Consider the following 16056-nt stretch of genomic DNA (forward strand, 5'->3'; position numbering starts at 1 on the left):
CCTTTTCATTTGGAGTCACTGCAGTGAACTTCGTTATAATCCTGGGAATAGCGATTGGGACGAAAGCTGCGCCGTAGCGAAAATTCAACAGCGATGTTCGCTCAGCGCACAGATGCGAAGGCGTTGCGGGCCAAACCGTAGTCGCCACAGTACGCAAATTTGTGCGACCGGATTGTTAACCAGAGCCCGGTTTCCTATTCCTCTGAAACGAATGCCCAAACAGTTCGTCGTAGCATCCACAATCTATAGTTTCCCGAAACCTCGCAGGGGCCACGAAATCGTCGAACAGGTCGAAGAACCGACCATCGTCGATACAGGAAATGAAATACACCGCGGGGTCTCACCTCTTTCCGCGGCCGATCTTATCCAATTCAACGTGGCGAAAATCGTACACCGGGGCCATGTCGAGTGTCGGGATGCACGACGGGGAGCAGCGAAGCGATTCAGCGGCGAGAGGGAGGATAGCCAACGGGACGTTTCAGCTCCTCCGGCAGAGATGCTGTTGCTCCTGGGCGTCAGTGGAAGAGTTCTCTCCACAGGGGGTTCACGGGCAGGCGCGGAAACGAGTAACCGCACAGACTTGTTCAGACGGCGCCGTTACGGGATGCAGTTCGAGGGAGGCGACGCCGGCTTCTGCTGTGTACCCGTACACGTAGCGGCGCTTTTGCCTTCCCAGGGCCGAATAAACGCGACGCTTCCTCGACACTCTTCTTGTCCGCTTCGGGCCGCTTTTATGAAGGGCGAGGGAGAAAGGCGCGCCCTCTCATTCCTTCTTCCGATCCGCTGATTCTCCTCCTCCTCTTCTCTCCGCTTGGGAACAACACAGTTCTCCCCCACCGCATGTGCTCTCCTTCTTTTCTCTTCCTCCTCCAGGCTCTCTCACTATTTTTCTCTCTCCGACGGGAACAAAAAATAAGTTCGACGGCACGCGTGGTTCGGCGGCCTTTTTGCAGCGTCGCGTCGTCTGCCGCGTTCGCGTTGCCTCTTTTGCTTCGCTTCGGTGTTGCCGCTGCTCGCAGTTTGCTGGCGGCGCTGCTCGCCGTCTGTTTGTTTGCGGAAAGGTCTCTCACGAGAACGCGCGCGTGTACGCCATGGTGTACCCCGTACCAACGAAAGCGCACCAAGGCACAAACGCAGCAATCTCCGCCTCGCGATCGACTGCTTTTGTGAATGGGGCGCGACGAAGTACATACGTAGACCGGCCGCCACGATGCATCGATTAGCTCACACCGTTATGTTCCGGGGCGAAGTGAAGGCGATGGGAATGACCTCATGTCTCCATACATCGTCGATCTGCGCCGGCTTGGAAAATATTAATAGCAGCGACGCTGACTTGAAAGCAACATAAAACGACTCGATAGCCAGACCTCGAGCTTTTTTGTTAGTCAGCTGCGCATGCAGTTATACCAGCTAAACTTCCCATGCCTTATTACATCCCCGTTCTCAAGGGAACCGATGCCTTCGTGTTCAGTAACTTTTTCTGCCAACCCCAAGGTTCGAGGAGCTTGCAGTGCAAAAATACGGTATAAGAGAAACAACAAAAAGACACAAGGCACTCTGCTAAAGCACAAGGCAGTTTCTCTGAAGCAAATTATCTGTTTGTTCGTTCGTTTGTTTAAGATCAAGTCTTAGGGGAGGGGGGCCATATGTGGTGATGGATGGTATTATCACAATAAAGATCACAAAAAAGATGGAAGTTGCTACATACAAACATGTTAACAAACCAAGTCTGCATAGAAAATAAAAATGCTTGAGTAATGGTACATATTTATTGCAGATGTATGAGAATTCTTATACTAACTTTAAGCATATAAGGCAGAACAGATAGCGAAACCCGGAGATATGCGAAGGCAAAAAAAAAAAAACACTTTAAATTTTGTATGAACGTCATTTTAACGCGATAGTGTTATAGAGGCCCCGTTTACAAAAAAAAAAAAAAAAAAAAAAAAGAAATCGGCGTCGGCGTAGTGAGCGAAAAATCCCGAGCATGGCACTTGGCAGGCGGTGGTAGCTGGCAGCTGACATGGCCGAGCACTTGTTCTTCGATGGTTCGCGCGACTTAACGAGATCACATGATATCAGAAAGTTGAGAGGAGTTGTCAACTCTGATTACTTGTTTAATTTGGGAAAGGGGAACAAGAGTCTCAACCCTCCAGAGTTCTTGGATGTCGAGTCAGGCACGCGCAGGTTACGCAGTGATGTTCATGTTAAAGCGGGGTTTTATATGTCGAGTGGCAGCCCATCGTGTCTCCCCCATAAATATAAATTTTGTGGGAAAATAGTTTATAGTTCCTTTTTTCTGTTTTTTGCAGCGGTGAAAAAAGTAAAAAAAAAAAAAAAAACATAGACAATTTCCTGATGCAGTCTCAACGTTTCATGCGTGCTTGCTTTCAGTTTGTTTATTTTAATTTTTTGCTTTGAAAACACAGCAGCACGCCTCGGTGAACGACTGAAGAGCAATTTCCACCACATGTTTTCAGATGGGGTTTACCGTCAATGAGAGACTCGTAGTAGCTGAGGGCTCAGAATATAGTTTCGATTAAATGACATTCTTTAACCTGTACTGACAGTACAAGGGGGCCTTGCACCTTGACCCATCGCAATCCAAGCGGCCGCCGCGACCATGATCGAACCCGGGTCTTCCGGCCCAGTAGTAGGTCGCGAGCAACCGCGGTAGGGTCGCCACCGCATGTTCAAGAGAGCGTCTTTCATGTGTTCTTGCTGTGCAGAGCTGAAGGCAGGCCACATGGGTGCGCCAGGCTCAACAAAAGTTAAATTTAATACTTTTCCTAGTGGCTTAAGTCGAACACAACGACTGAACGAGGCTGCCGCGCGATGCAAACAGCAAAAAACCAGAGACTTTTGCCCATGTATAGGCTGCTTATTTCGAATGCAAACATTGGTGATATGCCATCTAATAAAAGTTAAGCGGAACCAGGCAAAAGATTCGACTTGTGCACTTTCGCATAACTCGAGCGTGCACCACAAAGAGAGTGCCCATTGTGCACGAAAATCGGTTAGCGTGGCATATTCTCCTAAATATTGAGAAACGTTCGCCTGTGGTTTAACGCCTGGAAGCCCTTCCTGCGTGGGAAATGGCCACTGGTCACAGTGGAGAGAAGCTGATAATACGTAAGTATAGTAATGTCCAGCTTGGATTTTATAATACGGCGAGTTTGACAGGGCAAGCAGTGTCATGTAAGAGGTTTCGGCTGGACATTGAGGACGTTTACGTTAACTAAACAGATGCATCAGGATTGTCTATCAGCGCGTCTTTCAAGTCACACATGCCAATCGTTACCTTGCAGAGTCGTAGAACAGTACCCACTGGCGAAGAAAAAAAAAAGTGAAGGGGTCTGCGTCTTTTCTCGGCTGTATTACACCAGAGTTGCAACGTGAAATTAACGCTGCCTTAGCTCAAGCATCTCTATACCTTCTTAGCGGAATTCGAATGAAGCACCACGTAGAGGAGACTCGGAGAAGTTATTCGTGTCTGACATTTTTGACACAAGGATGGACTAAGATACCTGGCGAGGCACTCATGAATTTGGTCGTGGGTATGCCAAAGCCATTACCATACTGATCAGTCGAAACAAGGAAGAATCGTCGCACATCAGCGTATGCTGCTGACGAGATATACAAAGTGATTGAAATGATCGGAAGCAATGAGGTAGTGGAATAAGTCACAGACAACCCCAGTAACATACAAGCAGTCTGTGGCAGTAATTTGTTGCAAGAAATTTGTGCATGTCACGTGTATTGAATATGTGTCTCATGCTTTCTGACAAAGGTAAAGTTATTATTTATATTCATGTTAAAATTTTTAGCAGATAAATCAACGCTGCTCTTGTCATGTGTTTAATTTTACCAAAATTTCAATATTTTCTTGCAAACTTAAAGAACTTTTTTTTTTTTTTTCAAGCCATTCAAGATTTCTGGGAATTCCGAATCTCTACCTAGAAAAGAGATGCATGCATACAAATTATATCGATGTGTATTATGCATGCATACAAACTATATCGATGTGTATTCTGACTAAAGCCGGTCGTGATTTTGACAAAAGGCCCCAAGCAGCTGTGCACAGTACGGTACAATTATTTCTCGAAATCCCTCTGCAGTACGGAGCGGCGCGTCAGCACTGTTTCTACGCCTGGTAGGTTATCTTCAGTTCATTAAAGGGCTTCTATTTCTGTCTGTCTTTTTACAGATACCTTCCTTCTTTTTTTCTTTCCTTATTGATACCGCCAGCCCTATGTGAGGACCACTACAGGAGTGGAAACACAAAGGAAATGAAAAGAAGCAATGCCAACACACCTAACTAGGTCGAACGCGCAATGCATGTATAAGTAACAACTAATTACAAAGACACGGAAATTTGTGCAATGCATAACACACACTGCGTTATAAAAAAAAAAAAAAAGTCGATCTCTCTTCCGTGTGCAAGCGGTGTCGTCGAAGTCATCGCACGTTTTTCAGCAGATGATACCAGCAAAAGAAAATCGTGTTTTTTTATGAAGTGCTATTACAATTTGATCCGTGCTAACCAAATTAAAAGAGAATGCATATCATTGCATTCATGAGTACGTAACTGCAGTTCCTTATCTGTCCTCATTTTTCCTATGTCTGCTTCATTAATCTCTCACTTAAGCGTGGTTCAGAGGCCTGCCCAAGCAGTTAGACTGAAATAGAGAGAGAGAGAGAGAGAGAGAGAGAGAGAGAGAGAGAGAGAGAGAGAGAGAGAGAGAGAGAGAGAGAGAGAAGAAAAACACGCAGAGGTTCAGGAGTATAATGGAAGCCACATTTATCAACCGGATGCCGAAAGATTTGCTACCTCTGTTACAGCTGTGCGTACGTCTTGTGTTCACCGGCTCTTTCGATCAACGCTATATGGGACAGTCATCGCAGACACGTACGTATACATGCATAGAAAGGAGCCGAGAGCGCGGGGGCTCCGAAGTGCATTCTGTAGTATGCACATGCAGTTGCCGTCCTCTCTGGTCTCCTTCTCATCAAGGCGGGATTCTTTGCCGAAAGGATGAAAAGAAATAGAAAAAAGAAAAAGAATCCAGCGAAAACTGATCCGCTCTCGAGAACTTCGCACACCTCACACAACGGCGCATAAATCGAGCCGAGCAACATTGCAAGTCTACCCGACAGGCAATCGCGGTTGCCGAGACTTCTTTTCCGGGAACGCGAACTTCGCGAATGAACTCTGCGCGCTTTACCTTACACGTCTTACACGGCCTTCGCCGAACGTCGCACCTCCGGCTTGGAATGGCGGTCTTCTTTATGATACTGTCGCTTTACTTATTTCCGGATATAAGCATCGCCGTGTGGGGCGGCATGTCTGTGAGCGCGTCCTTCCTTACGCGGTCGGGTTGAAGGGTCACTGCTTTTGGCCCAGATGTCGCGGTGTTTCTTCTTTTTTTCTTGTACTTTAGTATGATTATTTTTCCTCCCATTTCTCTCTGCTTCGGTGGACGCGAATTATACAGCAGGCGCGAACCACGCAAGAAAATTGGAGAGAGAAAAAAAAAAAGTTTAAATTTACGTCTACGAACAGGGAATACGTACGTCGCTGCGGCGTTGCTCTGAGCTTCGTGAATAAACGCGATAACGATGCCACCCCTTAGCTTTGGGTAGAACTGCTGTATAAACAAGAACAAATAGAGATCGCACCAAGGGGGCGAAGTTTGGGTGTCAGGGTTGGTTGGGTGCGATGGCGGGCAATTTTTCCTCTATACTTGGTCGGCGGTGGTGTGACGCGCAGCCACCGCGCTGACTTTCGCCCTTCTTTCATCTCGAGAGTAGTTGGAGAAACAGAAGCCGGTCTGGGTTGGCCCGCTCGTGTCGCCTCGGTAGCGTTGCCGCTACTGTTTGGAAATACTTGGAAGCGGTGCCGCGCGCTCCGCTCTGCAACTTGTCGATGTGAGAGGAAGGGTGCCCAGCTTGTCGCGAACGCGATCGGTTATGGGCTGCAAAGCGGACGGTAAACAGTGCCGCAGCCGTGGCTTCTTTTCGTCTGTGGTTCTGATGCCGCCGCTGCTGCTGCTGCTGCTCTGCGGTCGCTGCACAGGGGTCGTTGAACTCACCCTGAAATACGCCTTGGAGAGCGCTTTTGAAATGCGCCAGGGAGGCGCATGTGTTTCCAATTCGAGTGCGTATTTCTGAGTCCTTTTCGTTTCTCATTCACTCGTTTCTTCCTTTTCTTTCTTTCCCTCTTGTCTTGTGTCCAGTGCATGCGTGATAACAACCGGCGTGTTTGAACTTCAGTCTCTGGACCCGCGCACGAGATCTCAAGAACGGTTCATACGCACGTTGCTGACTTCCGTATTGTTGAGAGGCAAAACGTGCGTCATGTGATGCTGCTCCCGAGCTGTAAAGGTTCCCAGGAGGTTTTGAAAATAAGCACACATACGCATGCACGAAGATATAGCTAGCCGTTTTGTTTGAGACTTTAAACCGGCGTACATGAACGGTTGCAGGCCGCCCGGCTTCGTGAAAGTCACTCAACTAAATTCGATCCTCGCTTGTTGCTGGCGGTAATTAAAAACCGCTGAAGCCGTACTTTGGGTTATTTATTTTGGCCCATTATTTTAATCACCTACCGTTAATGGTTGCTGCCTGTGACGCCGCGGCGGACAACTGTAGAAAGCAGTGCTGATAACTGGCCCTGATTTTAGAAGCAGGGGCCCTCTGCGTTGATGCTAGAGACGCACGCGAACAATAGGGACATCTTTTGTACTAGTGTTTGGTGTAGGTTGAAAAAAAATGGCCCTGATGAGTGAGGCTGAGTGTTTTTCCCCACCTCACGGGGCATACGTTATTGTAAACGCACGACAGGTAACGCCGATATGCTTTGTGCAGTTGCAAATGAGCGAAACTATAAGAAGGCTGCTTCGTTTTCCGAGTTCCGGTATGGTGCGGTAGGCTTCCATTGCATAGAAAAATAGAGTATCTAACGCGTTTGATTATGTAATGTAGAGTATAGATATACAAGGGGATTCCATTTTGCCTTTAATTCTTCCAAGATTGTATGTAATTTGAGACTCACCTGATAGTAGACACGTCATGTGATGTGTAATTAAGTCTATAACATTACGGTTTGGCTATGAATACCCTTACTTCACTCACACTCACATATGTGTATGAGTGAGGACAATCAGAGTGCGCGACTCGGGTCTCTCTAGTTGTCAGTGTGAATGAATCTTATCTTCAGTACGATTGGATGGCAAGAGGAGAAAAATATATTTGGGAAAGCTGTCAGCCACCACTCATGGTACCGTGCCGGTGCACTGTACGCCTTTATGTGACTGTGGCATACAGATGGATAGTTAGGGTAGCCTAATCCGCCCGCTTCTTTTCCATTATATCAAGCTATAATTCATGACAGATCGTCAGCGCAGCGGTTATGTGTTCTCTGTCGCAGGTAGTGGTGATCAGCCTTAATGATGCTTGATGCCCAGAACCCTTTTGGCGACGCAACACTAAAGGTGAAATTCTTCCCTCACGACAGCACAAACAATGCATGAAAATGTTTCGGCCATGAATTTCGGTGAGCTGTCTTGAGGCCTCTGTTAATATCTCGCTGTATGTTCTGAACAATTTCTCCGCATGATATGTCACTCTCTCCTCTTATATACCTATAGTGAACTTGCCCGAGACGATATGAATATGGGTTTTGCCATAAAATATGCCCTTGCTTTGAAGAGAGCAGTGACTAGTGGTAAATTCACGGGCTATTAATTGCACCATGACTTAAAAGATAACAACCCGTCTTATATATACGAACGTGTCGACACGGCTTTTAGAAATGCAGCCAAGCATCGTACGAGTATCCGCCATCACCCTACAGGCTGTAATGAAATCTTCTCTGGGATTTTAGCATCGTTCATAAGCGCATGCATGTTGTAAGCCTGGCTGAAATCGACAGGGAGTGCGTATGACTCTTGCAAGAGACGTGAAATATTAATTAGTCCTGCCGTGGTCACACGCGTCCACGTGTATATACGAGGAACGAGGCGCATTTTTAGCCACTCTATTTTAACAATTTAGTTTTCTGTCTACGAAGAAGAAGCCATTAAGCGCAAGTAGTCATTTTCGGTTATTATTTGTTTCTCCGGCGACATAATTAGTAACAGAAAACAAACGCATGGACACATCATATGAGAGCCACCATCCTTTTGATGGACAAAGTGGCATTCACCATGACAACTCGTCACGCTTACACGCTTTTTGGACGCACCCCGGGACCGCTTGGAATTTCGTCACACGTGGTACTGCAGAGCAGCTGTTAGTCTGGCCCACAGAAAAAAAAAAAAAAAGAAAAAAAGAAAGAAAGAAAAACTGTTCGAGACGGCTTTGTTTTCTTGATTGAGTTACTTAATTCTTGCTCGTTCAACGTTCTCTCCTCGGCCTGTCTCGCGGGCTAGTCAGCGACTCCGTGGGGGATGTTTTCTTTTCCACTCGTTTCACTACTCTGGCGGAGGCGTTGCGGCAGCGATGTCGAAGACGCGCGAAAAGATACACTCGTGCTGACTCGGCGTTCACAAGATGCACCGGCGCGTCGTATCGCGTTCACTCCTCCCTCGGAGTTGCTGTCGTGCACGCAATGACGTGCCTGTCTCGCCGCCCAGGCATGTCCCGTTTCCGGCAATCTCCGCCGCTCCCCAGCCTCCTGCAGCCTCGCTCTCCGAACGCACGACTCCTCCGGTCTCTGCCTTCCACCGCGCCGCTGCAAGCATCGTCAGCTCAAGGCTCGGTCGCCTAGTCGTGACCTCAGCGACAGCAGCACCGGTAGTAGCAGCATATAGTCTGCCTATTTTGGGAGACTGGGGCTGCGGCTGAGCTTACTTAGATACCGTAAGATTTCTTACTGATGGAGAGGGATATTGCTTCGACGCCGTTTTCGACACGTTTTGTTCGGAGCTTGTGGTAGTCCTTTATTTGGGCATCGACGCCGGCCTCATCCCCCCTTCCCCCCCCCCCCTTCTTTGCTCTCTCTCTCTTTCTCTCTCTCTCTCTTTACCGATCGCAATAAAAATGAGGAATGACAAAATGCTTTCGGATGAGGAGTGAGTGGGCCGTTAAATACAAATACATGTGGTATCGTATATGGCAACAAATATGCAAGAATCAGTGCTTTGTTCGACTCTGCTGTTGTCTCGCAGTGACATATAATGCACGAAAATTCAGTTGTTTAAACGTGGTTAAACTTCTGCTTGCACGTTGAAATCGTCTGCTAGCCTTGCAGTTAGCGACACGCGGCAGGGTGCTTTGTGAGCGTAGCACAGAAGGCAGCTAGACGAATATAATTACAACCCATATATTGCACAGTGAGTGCGTCCGCTACGAACTATCATCATCAGCAGCAGAAGCAGCATAAATACACGCCCTGCAGCACAAACGCTATAGTATTGACCTTCAGTTATTGACTCTCATGAGACTAGCTGCCTTAGTCCATCAGGCTAGCTGCAGCTGCTAGTCACAGCAGTCGTGGACATGTATTTAGAGCATTTACAGCCAGCATCTCCCGTTCTCTAATTTTCATTACGCGGAGCTCACTATATTTGATTAGGAATGTATGACAAACTAGGAGCCTTGAATTTGCTCTTTCGGAAGTTATGCAGTACACATAAGTTCACCGAGCGAAGCTATATCTAGGTCGCACAGTTTCAAGGCGCTGCCTTTTGACTACAAACTGCGTGTGGTCGACGAACAACGCTGCATAGTGTACGAAACAAGGGCAATTAGGTCACGCATAGTACAAGCCAGCTGCATGAGTTCTCTTATATACAGCTCTCCTCCTCCCGGGAATAGTAATACGCTGCTGAAAGCGCAATACAGTTGCTGTAACAAATGACAACTAACACGCTCCAATGGATGGCGTGCAGAGGACAAACAACCCGAGGCGACGCTTCTCTCTTTGCACCCCCTCCCCCTCTCCCATTTTTTGTTGTTGTCCCGATTTTCAGCGCTGCACTTGCGCCGCAAACCACAAACAACCAACTACCCATCAACTAACCAACTAACCAACTAACCAACTACAGCGCGTGTTGGCAATTAACAAACGCCAGCTCCGCTAATAACGCTAGAGGGCTCAGGGTAACGACGCTTTATTTTCTTCCTTCATTACTTATAGTTCCTCCCATTAGCCCCTTCTCTTTGCCGTCCTCTTTCACAACCGCGACCGTCCCCTGAGAGCCAACCGCAGCCTCTCATTAGGCCTTCCCTCTGTCTCTTTCTCTGCGGCGAGTGCGTTCCATTTTTCAGAATGCGCTGCGGGCACCCAACAGCCCACCATCACTCACACATACGCGCTCTAGGCTTCGCTGTGGGCGCTCAGGCACGAGCATTGCAGTCGCGCGTCTTTCTCTGGCCGCGAGCGTCGTCTCGGTTTGCCTATTTTGGGCGCCGACGGCAGCGGTGACAGTGGAGCCGCGGCGAGAACAGGACACCCGAAGCTCCGGACTTGGGTTCACCCCCCCCCCCCCCCCCTCTTCCTTCTCACCCCCACCCCACCCTGCGTGAAAAGGAGAACCTGGGCAAGGCCTCCGAGTCGGGGGTGATCTCGGTGCTTCCGCATGTATAAATATACGCACGTTCACTAGAGCTAAGGGTACGGGCCGCGTAAAGAAAACTCGTGGACATGCGTGGACGGCTCAATCGCTGGCTCGCCAGGGCAGCCCGCGAATGCTGACTGTACAGCCTTATAGTTCGCGAAACACAGTCGACGGCGGTGATGAAAAGGAAAGGCTTAAAATCGAGTCCTTACTTGGGTATCTAACAAGTCTTTGGTAACGTAATAATAAGTAGTTCATTTTCCATTAACAACATTCACGTTCTTCTAATAGGAACAAGAAATGAATGAGGCAGAATAATGGTCTAGGAGGGCAGGAACAAGTAAGGCAAATGCCTGGTCCAGGAAAACAAGAATAAATAAACAGCTGGAAAGCGCTATCGGACAAAACATTCATGGTGGCAGGGATATATGTGTCAAAACATAGAACGAATAATTACTCTTATTATTAAAAGTCTATAAATACGTAATTGATCAAACGCTTTTACAAAACTTATAGCATTACGTTATATTTTGGTAGTAACAAGAACGACTTGTTTTACGCACTTTGAGAAAAACATATGCCATCCTCGTTATCATCTTGAAAAGCATGAATTTCTCTTTTTAGATAAATCAATAGGAATTGAATATGTGATGTTTTTTTTAATGAAAGGGGTTATTTTATGTGGCCGAGTGAGAGAAGGGTGAAAACCCCGACTTACATAAAATCATAAAATGAGCTGGCTTTTCATGGGAGCTCATGGGAACGATTGACAAATTTTCAAGGCTTAGATCAGATCTCAGGATTTTCGCTAAAGGATTGTTTTCTCTTGCTGTGATAAAGAGCGAGCACAGACTAGTGCATGTACTGCCGTCGCAACCTCTCCAGTCAATAAGAAATAATCGAAAAATTGCTCACACTCTGGCTTGTGTGCAATTGTGCTTTCTTCTTGACATGATGCCCCTTTTCTAGGCTCACTTGCAGCATACATCCCGACAAGCAAGAGCGAAGGGAAACTTGGCGAGGTGTTGGAAGTGCCCGCGCACCGATATATTTGTGGTACATAATGACATTAAGTAATGTTATTAATTATTAAGTTCAAGTGTGCTACCCGAGCTATGCGGCACACAATATAGTGGACATCAGAAAGCTGTGTTTGGGCAAATGGCATGCACTGTGGTGCACCTCATGGGCTATGAGTCGTGGCATAACGTAGGACAACAGAAATCTGCACCTGCGTTAATGAACGGCAAGTTGGAGGACACCCCAGAGGTACAGCTGGGCTCGGGGCATTCTGTACAGGAGGACATCAGAAATTTCGACCTAGTTTATGCATGAGACATGACGTCGGGGAGGCGAGGGACATTAGAAAGCTGCACCTGTGCTAATTGGCCATCAGGAACGGCGTTATGGAGGACACCCGAATGCTGCACCTGGCTGTGGAGCAGGAAACGAGAAGGCGCCACCAGGACTATTATAAAGCATGCCGAAGCAGGCTACACTGGAAAGCTGTGCACTTGGGCTACTGGGAAGCGCAGGGGAGGACACAAGAAGATGTTTTTGGACTTAGAGACACTTCGTAGTGGAGGAAACGAAATGGCTGTACGTGGGCTAGATGCCGATTGTAGAAAAGAAGACTAGAAAGACACATCTGGGTCTCAAGGCATGATATTGGGAAGGACGTCAGAAAGCTACAACCGGGCAGATGAATAGCATAGTGGAGATCAGAAATCTGTACCTGTGTTACAAGTCGACTGTAGTCTGTAGAACACTAGAAAGTTGCGCCTGGTACCGGAGACAGGCCGTGGTGGAAGACACCGGGAAGTTGACTCTTGCTAGATTGCTAGAGGCAGTCAGTGTAATGGAGAATACCAGAAAGTTGCACCTGGGCTTTGTAGCCTGTTGAAAAGGGTATAAGAAGGCTGTACCTGGGCTATATACAGCCTATAAGTGAGGGCGCCAGATAGCTGCCCCTGCCTAGAGGCATGCCGCAGTGCCTGCAGTACATCACTAATTTGCAGCTGGGCAGATACAGCATAGCGAAGGACACCGGAAAGCTGAATCTGGGGCTTGTGTACCTATACGCTGTAGTGGAGGACATACCAAAGCTGCGCAGAGGCTAGCTGCAGCCCTGTAGGAGAGGAAGTCAGAAAGCTGCGCCTCAGTTGGAGACAGGCCACAAGAGATGATATCAGAAAGCCTCACAAGGCTAGAGGCCAGCCGCCAGCCGTTTATAGTGGAGTATACGGTATCGTTACGAATACGAAGACGACGAAGCTGGCAGTGTCGCGGAGCAGAGCACTTGCGCTATAGGCCCGCTGGTCATTAAAGCTTACTTCATCACCCATCCTCTTCCTATCTTGCCGCCTTGTTTCATCGTTTGCCATCACGTAACATCTTGGTGGTGGTGCGAGCGTATGTCGCCCTTCATTCTGCCCCTGGAGCAACACCTTACGCTCGTTTTGGTCGTCGGCTGCGGCTACCTGGACTCTGTGGCCCGGCTCTCCCCGGTTCAGCTTGACCCGATCTGACCAGTCACTCTCCTCAGCCCCGTTCCCAGCCATGGTCACGGCATACGACGACCAGGAACAGACCAGAACCGAACTGGCCGATTCCACAACAAGCGATCCCACGACCACTACAGAGCCATGGCAACATCACCGCTCAGGCCGTCCAGCAAGACCATGATTCTTGGCCTCCGGCATGTGGCGAGAGCTGGACATGAAGCTCCGAGTGCGAGCATTCGTCACGTCTTCCTATCATCCTGGTGGCAAGGATTTCATCTTTTGTTTTCAATAAAGGAGTAATTACTCATTGGCATCCACCCAAGCGCAGCCATACGGCTACAAAGGAAAGCTATTCCAGTGTCCCCGTCACTTCATACATCGTATTTCAAGCAGTCGGTCGGGGCGATCGCTTGGTGGCCCTAGGTAATGCTGCGAATACGGAGACGAAGCGGGCAGTGGCGCGGAGCTTAGCGCTGGCGCTAGATTCGCTGGTCATTAAAGCATACTTTATCATAATGATGATCATGTCGTCTTTTTACTATCGCGTCACCTTATTTTATCGCTTTCCATCACGTAACAGTATATCAAGCTCCACCTGGGCTAGAGCAAAGTCGCAAAAGGTGACCCCAAGGACTGCAGCTGGCTAGAAGGCACGAGAAAGCTGGAACTTGGCATAGGTACGGCATAGCTCAGGCACCAGAAAGCTGCATCTGAATTGAGTAATAGCATATATTGTAATCACATGGAGTCACCTGGGCTAGAGGTAGGCTGCAGTGGAGGACACTATAGATACGTATGCCGGGTCTACTCTGAGCACTTAAGAAGGCTGCCTTTTTGCACGCCACGGGAAAGGCACGGTACACCAGAAAGTTGCGCCTGGACTTTTGAAGCTTTTAGTGGAGGGCATCAGAATGGCTGCTACATAGTGCCTTGTGCGTAAGCCGAAATCTATACGTGCACGAGAATTAGAGTGCTTCATTACTATTGCAGTAGGACAGCCTTCATCGATAATTGAAGGCGTATGCCTCCATTTCCTACTGAAAAAAATGTGTGACTTCAGCCGGCTTCATCGCCATTTTAGCACAATTCAAAGAACCCGTTCTACAGAAACTCCAGTGTCGGCTTCGTCGACGTTGTCGTTGCCGTCGGCCCTGTGTGTGAAAAATCACTAGAGGCAGGTGGTATAGTTGGAAGGTGACATGGCTGGATGGCTGGTCGACGGGTTGCGTGACATCGCGAAACCACATGACGGCCGGGTCGGCAGGAGTTACGTACTCGAGTTGGCACGAGCTGCAAGCTCGGATAGCTCCTTGCAGATGGCCGGCTGAGATGCTAATCGAATCAACCGGGACCCTTTTGGATCCCGTGTCACACAAACAGGTCCGTACAGCTTGGTTGAGCAGGGCTTACATCTATTCGGGTGGTTTTTCATATGTTGTGGTTAGCTGTCGACTCTATGCTAATGAACATGTGCGAGATATTAGAGGTACAGATTAAGGTGTTTGAGCGAGTAGCAAAGTGCATGTACGCAAAAGGTATCCACAAGGGGAGCCTCGCAGGACTAAGTCATTAATGCTATCGCGCCATATCGTTAAATGCGTAGCATAAGTGTCTCTCTGATTTGTTTCAAGAGCAGCAAAATTTAAGCGAAGCATCATCTGTTCCGGTGCACCTTCTTCCTTGAAACGCTTCTGACATAATCATCTAGCTGGCCGCACAGCTTTCTCACTCTAGGAAGAACAAAATAGGAATCGCTGGTTTCTCCTGTCTCTATAGGCTGTTCTCAAATGTTGCTGTTTCATTGTGCGGAATTGGAAGTGAGAAAAACAGCTGCATCTGGCTTAAGAAAAGAATGAGAAAGGAATTGATGGCGCCTCAGCTCATTTAAGCATGGATATGCGTAGTGAAAGCTACCAAACGGATTGTTTACAACGTCTGACTCGAACGTTCTCGTCGACGATGCACTGGCTGCAAACCATATGGTGTGGCTTTTTCTTCTTCTCCACTCTCTTCTCTCTCTTCATGTACTCTTCTACTTCCCTTTTTCGGTCGTCTCTTTTATTGCGAAAGCAATCCTACGCCAGGTCTAACCGCTCGTCGCTGTGTGCTGTGTTCGTGTCCGTGGTCCCTCATGACGTTTGAACTCACGTTACCCCTATGCCACGGGCAGGAGTTGCCAACTCGGGTCGCTCCTTTCATACGGGAGGGTGGTATCAGAGTCAGCCTGGCAGAACCGTTTGCATTCTCGTTACTCCTACGACACGCAGGCGCGTAGGGGAATAATGTAGCAGGCAAAAGAAGCTTCCGCCATTGCTTTCGCAATTAAACTAGGGTTAACCAGAGCTAAACCACAGCTAATTTTATTTTTTTTTATAACGCTGTTTATTGCTTCTGGGCATAAAGGAATATGCAAAAAAAAAAGAAAAAAGGAGTATTAAATGAAAGAAAAAAAAAATGTGTTTTGTGTCTTCTTGCTCCATTCTGACCGGCTTCTTCTCCTCTCTCTTCCCTTTTCCCATCTTCTCCACCTCTTCTGTGGCTCGAAGAAACTAGCTGCCATGTTTACGACTCATGCGCAGTAGTGACTAGCGACGCTTACCCGAAATGCGCCACTGGCGAGCCTATAGTGTAGCTTTCGCTACAAAATTGTGGGTCTGGACCATGCACTGTGGCACGCTTTGCACCCGACGCTTTGCGTAATCTACCCCGCCGGGATGGCGCAGTGGTTACGGCGCTCGACTACTGTTCCCAAGGATGCGGGATCGAATCTCGGCCTCGGCGGCCGCTTTTCGATGGAGGCGAAAAGCAAAGTGCCCGTGTTCTGTGCGATGTCAGTGCACGTTAAAGAACCCAAGGTGATCGAAATTTCCGGAGTCCCCCACTACGGCGTCTCTCATAGTCTGAGCTGCTTTGGGACGTTAAACCGCACAAACCAAACCAAACCAAGCTTTGCGTAATCTGCCTGCAGCGCTACCATGCATCTATTGATG

At 48.1% G+C, this 16056-nt stretch overlaps 2 protein-coding genes across 4 annotated transcripts in view; one reads left to right on the forward strand and one right to left on the reverse strand.

The window, feature by feature from the left end:
* The window catches only part of Jupiter (microtubule-associated protein Jupiter), a 69374-nt gene extending 68648 nt beyond the window's left edge, over positions 1-726 (reverse strand). Inside the window, exon 1 of one of the 2 annotated variants that reach the window (XM_084601535.1) lies at positions 345-726. In XM_084601535.1, coding sequence (XP_084457661.1) covers positions 345-403 — 59 coding nt within the window. In that variant the 5' untranslated portion in view covers positions 404-726. The remainder of the gene's footprint in view (positions 1-344) is intronic. The other variant, XM_084601533.1, reaches the window with a different exon arrangement.
* Positions 1-16056, forward strand: part of LOC146191068 (uncharacterized) — a 423874-nt gene that overhangs the window by 32164 nt on the left and 375654 nt on the right. The window lies entirely within an intron of this gene.

The sequence above is a fragment of the Amblyomma maculatum genome, chromosome 4 (genome assembly GCF_055883805.1).
Source record: "Amblyomma maculatum isolate TAMU_Amacu chromosome 4, ASM5588380v1, whole genome shotgun sequence".
NCBI lineage: Eukaryota > Metazoa > Arthropoda > Arachnida > Ixodida > Ixodidae > Amblyomma > Amblyomma maculatum.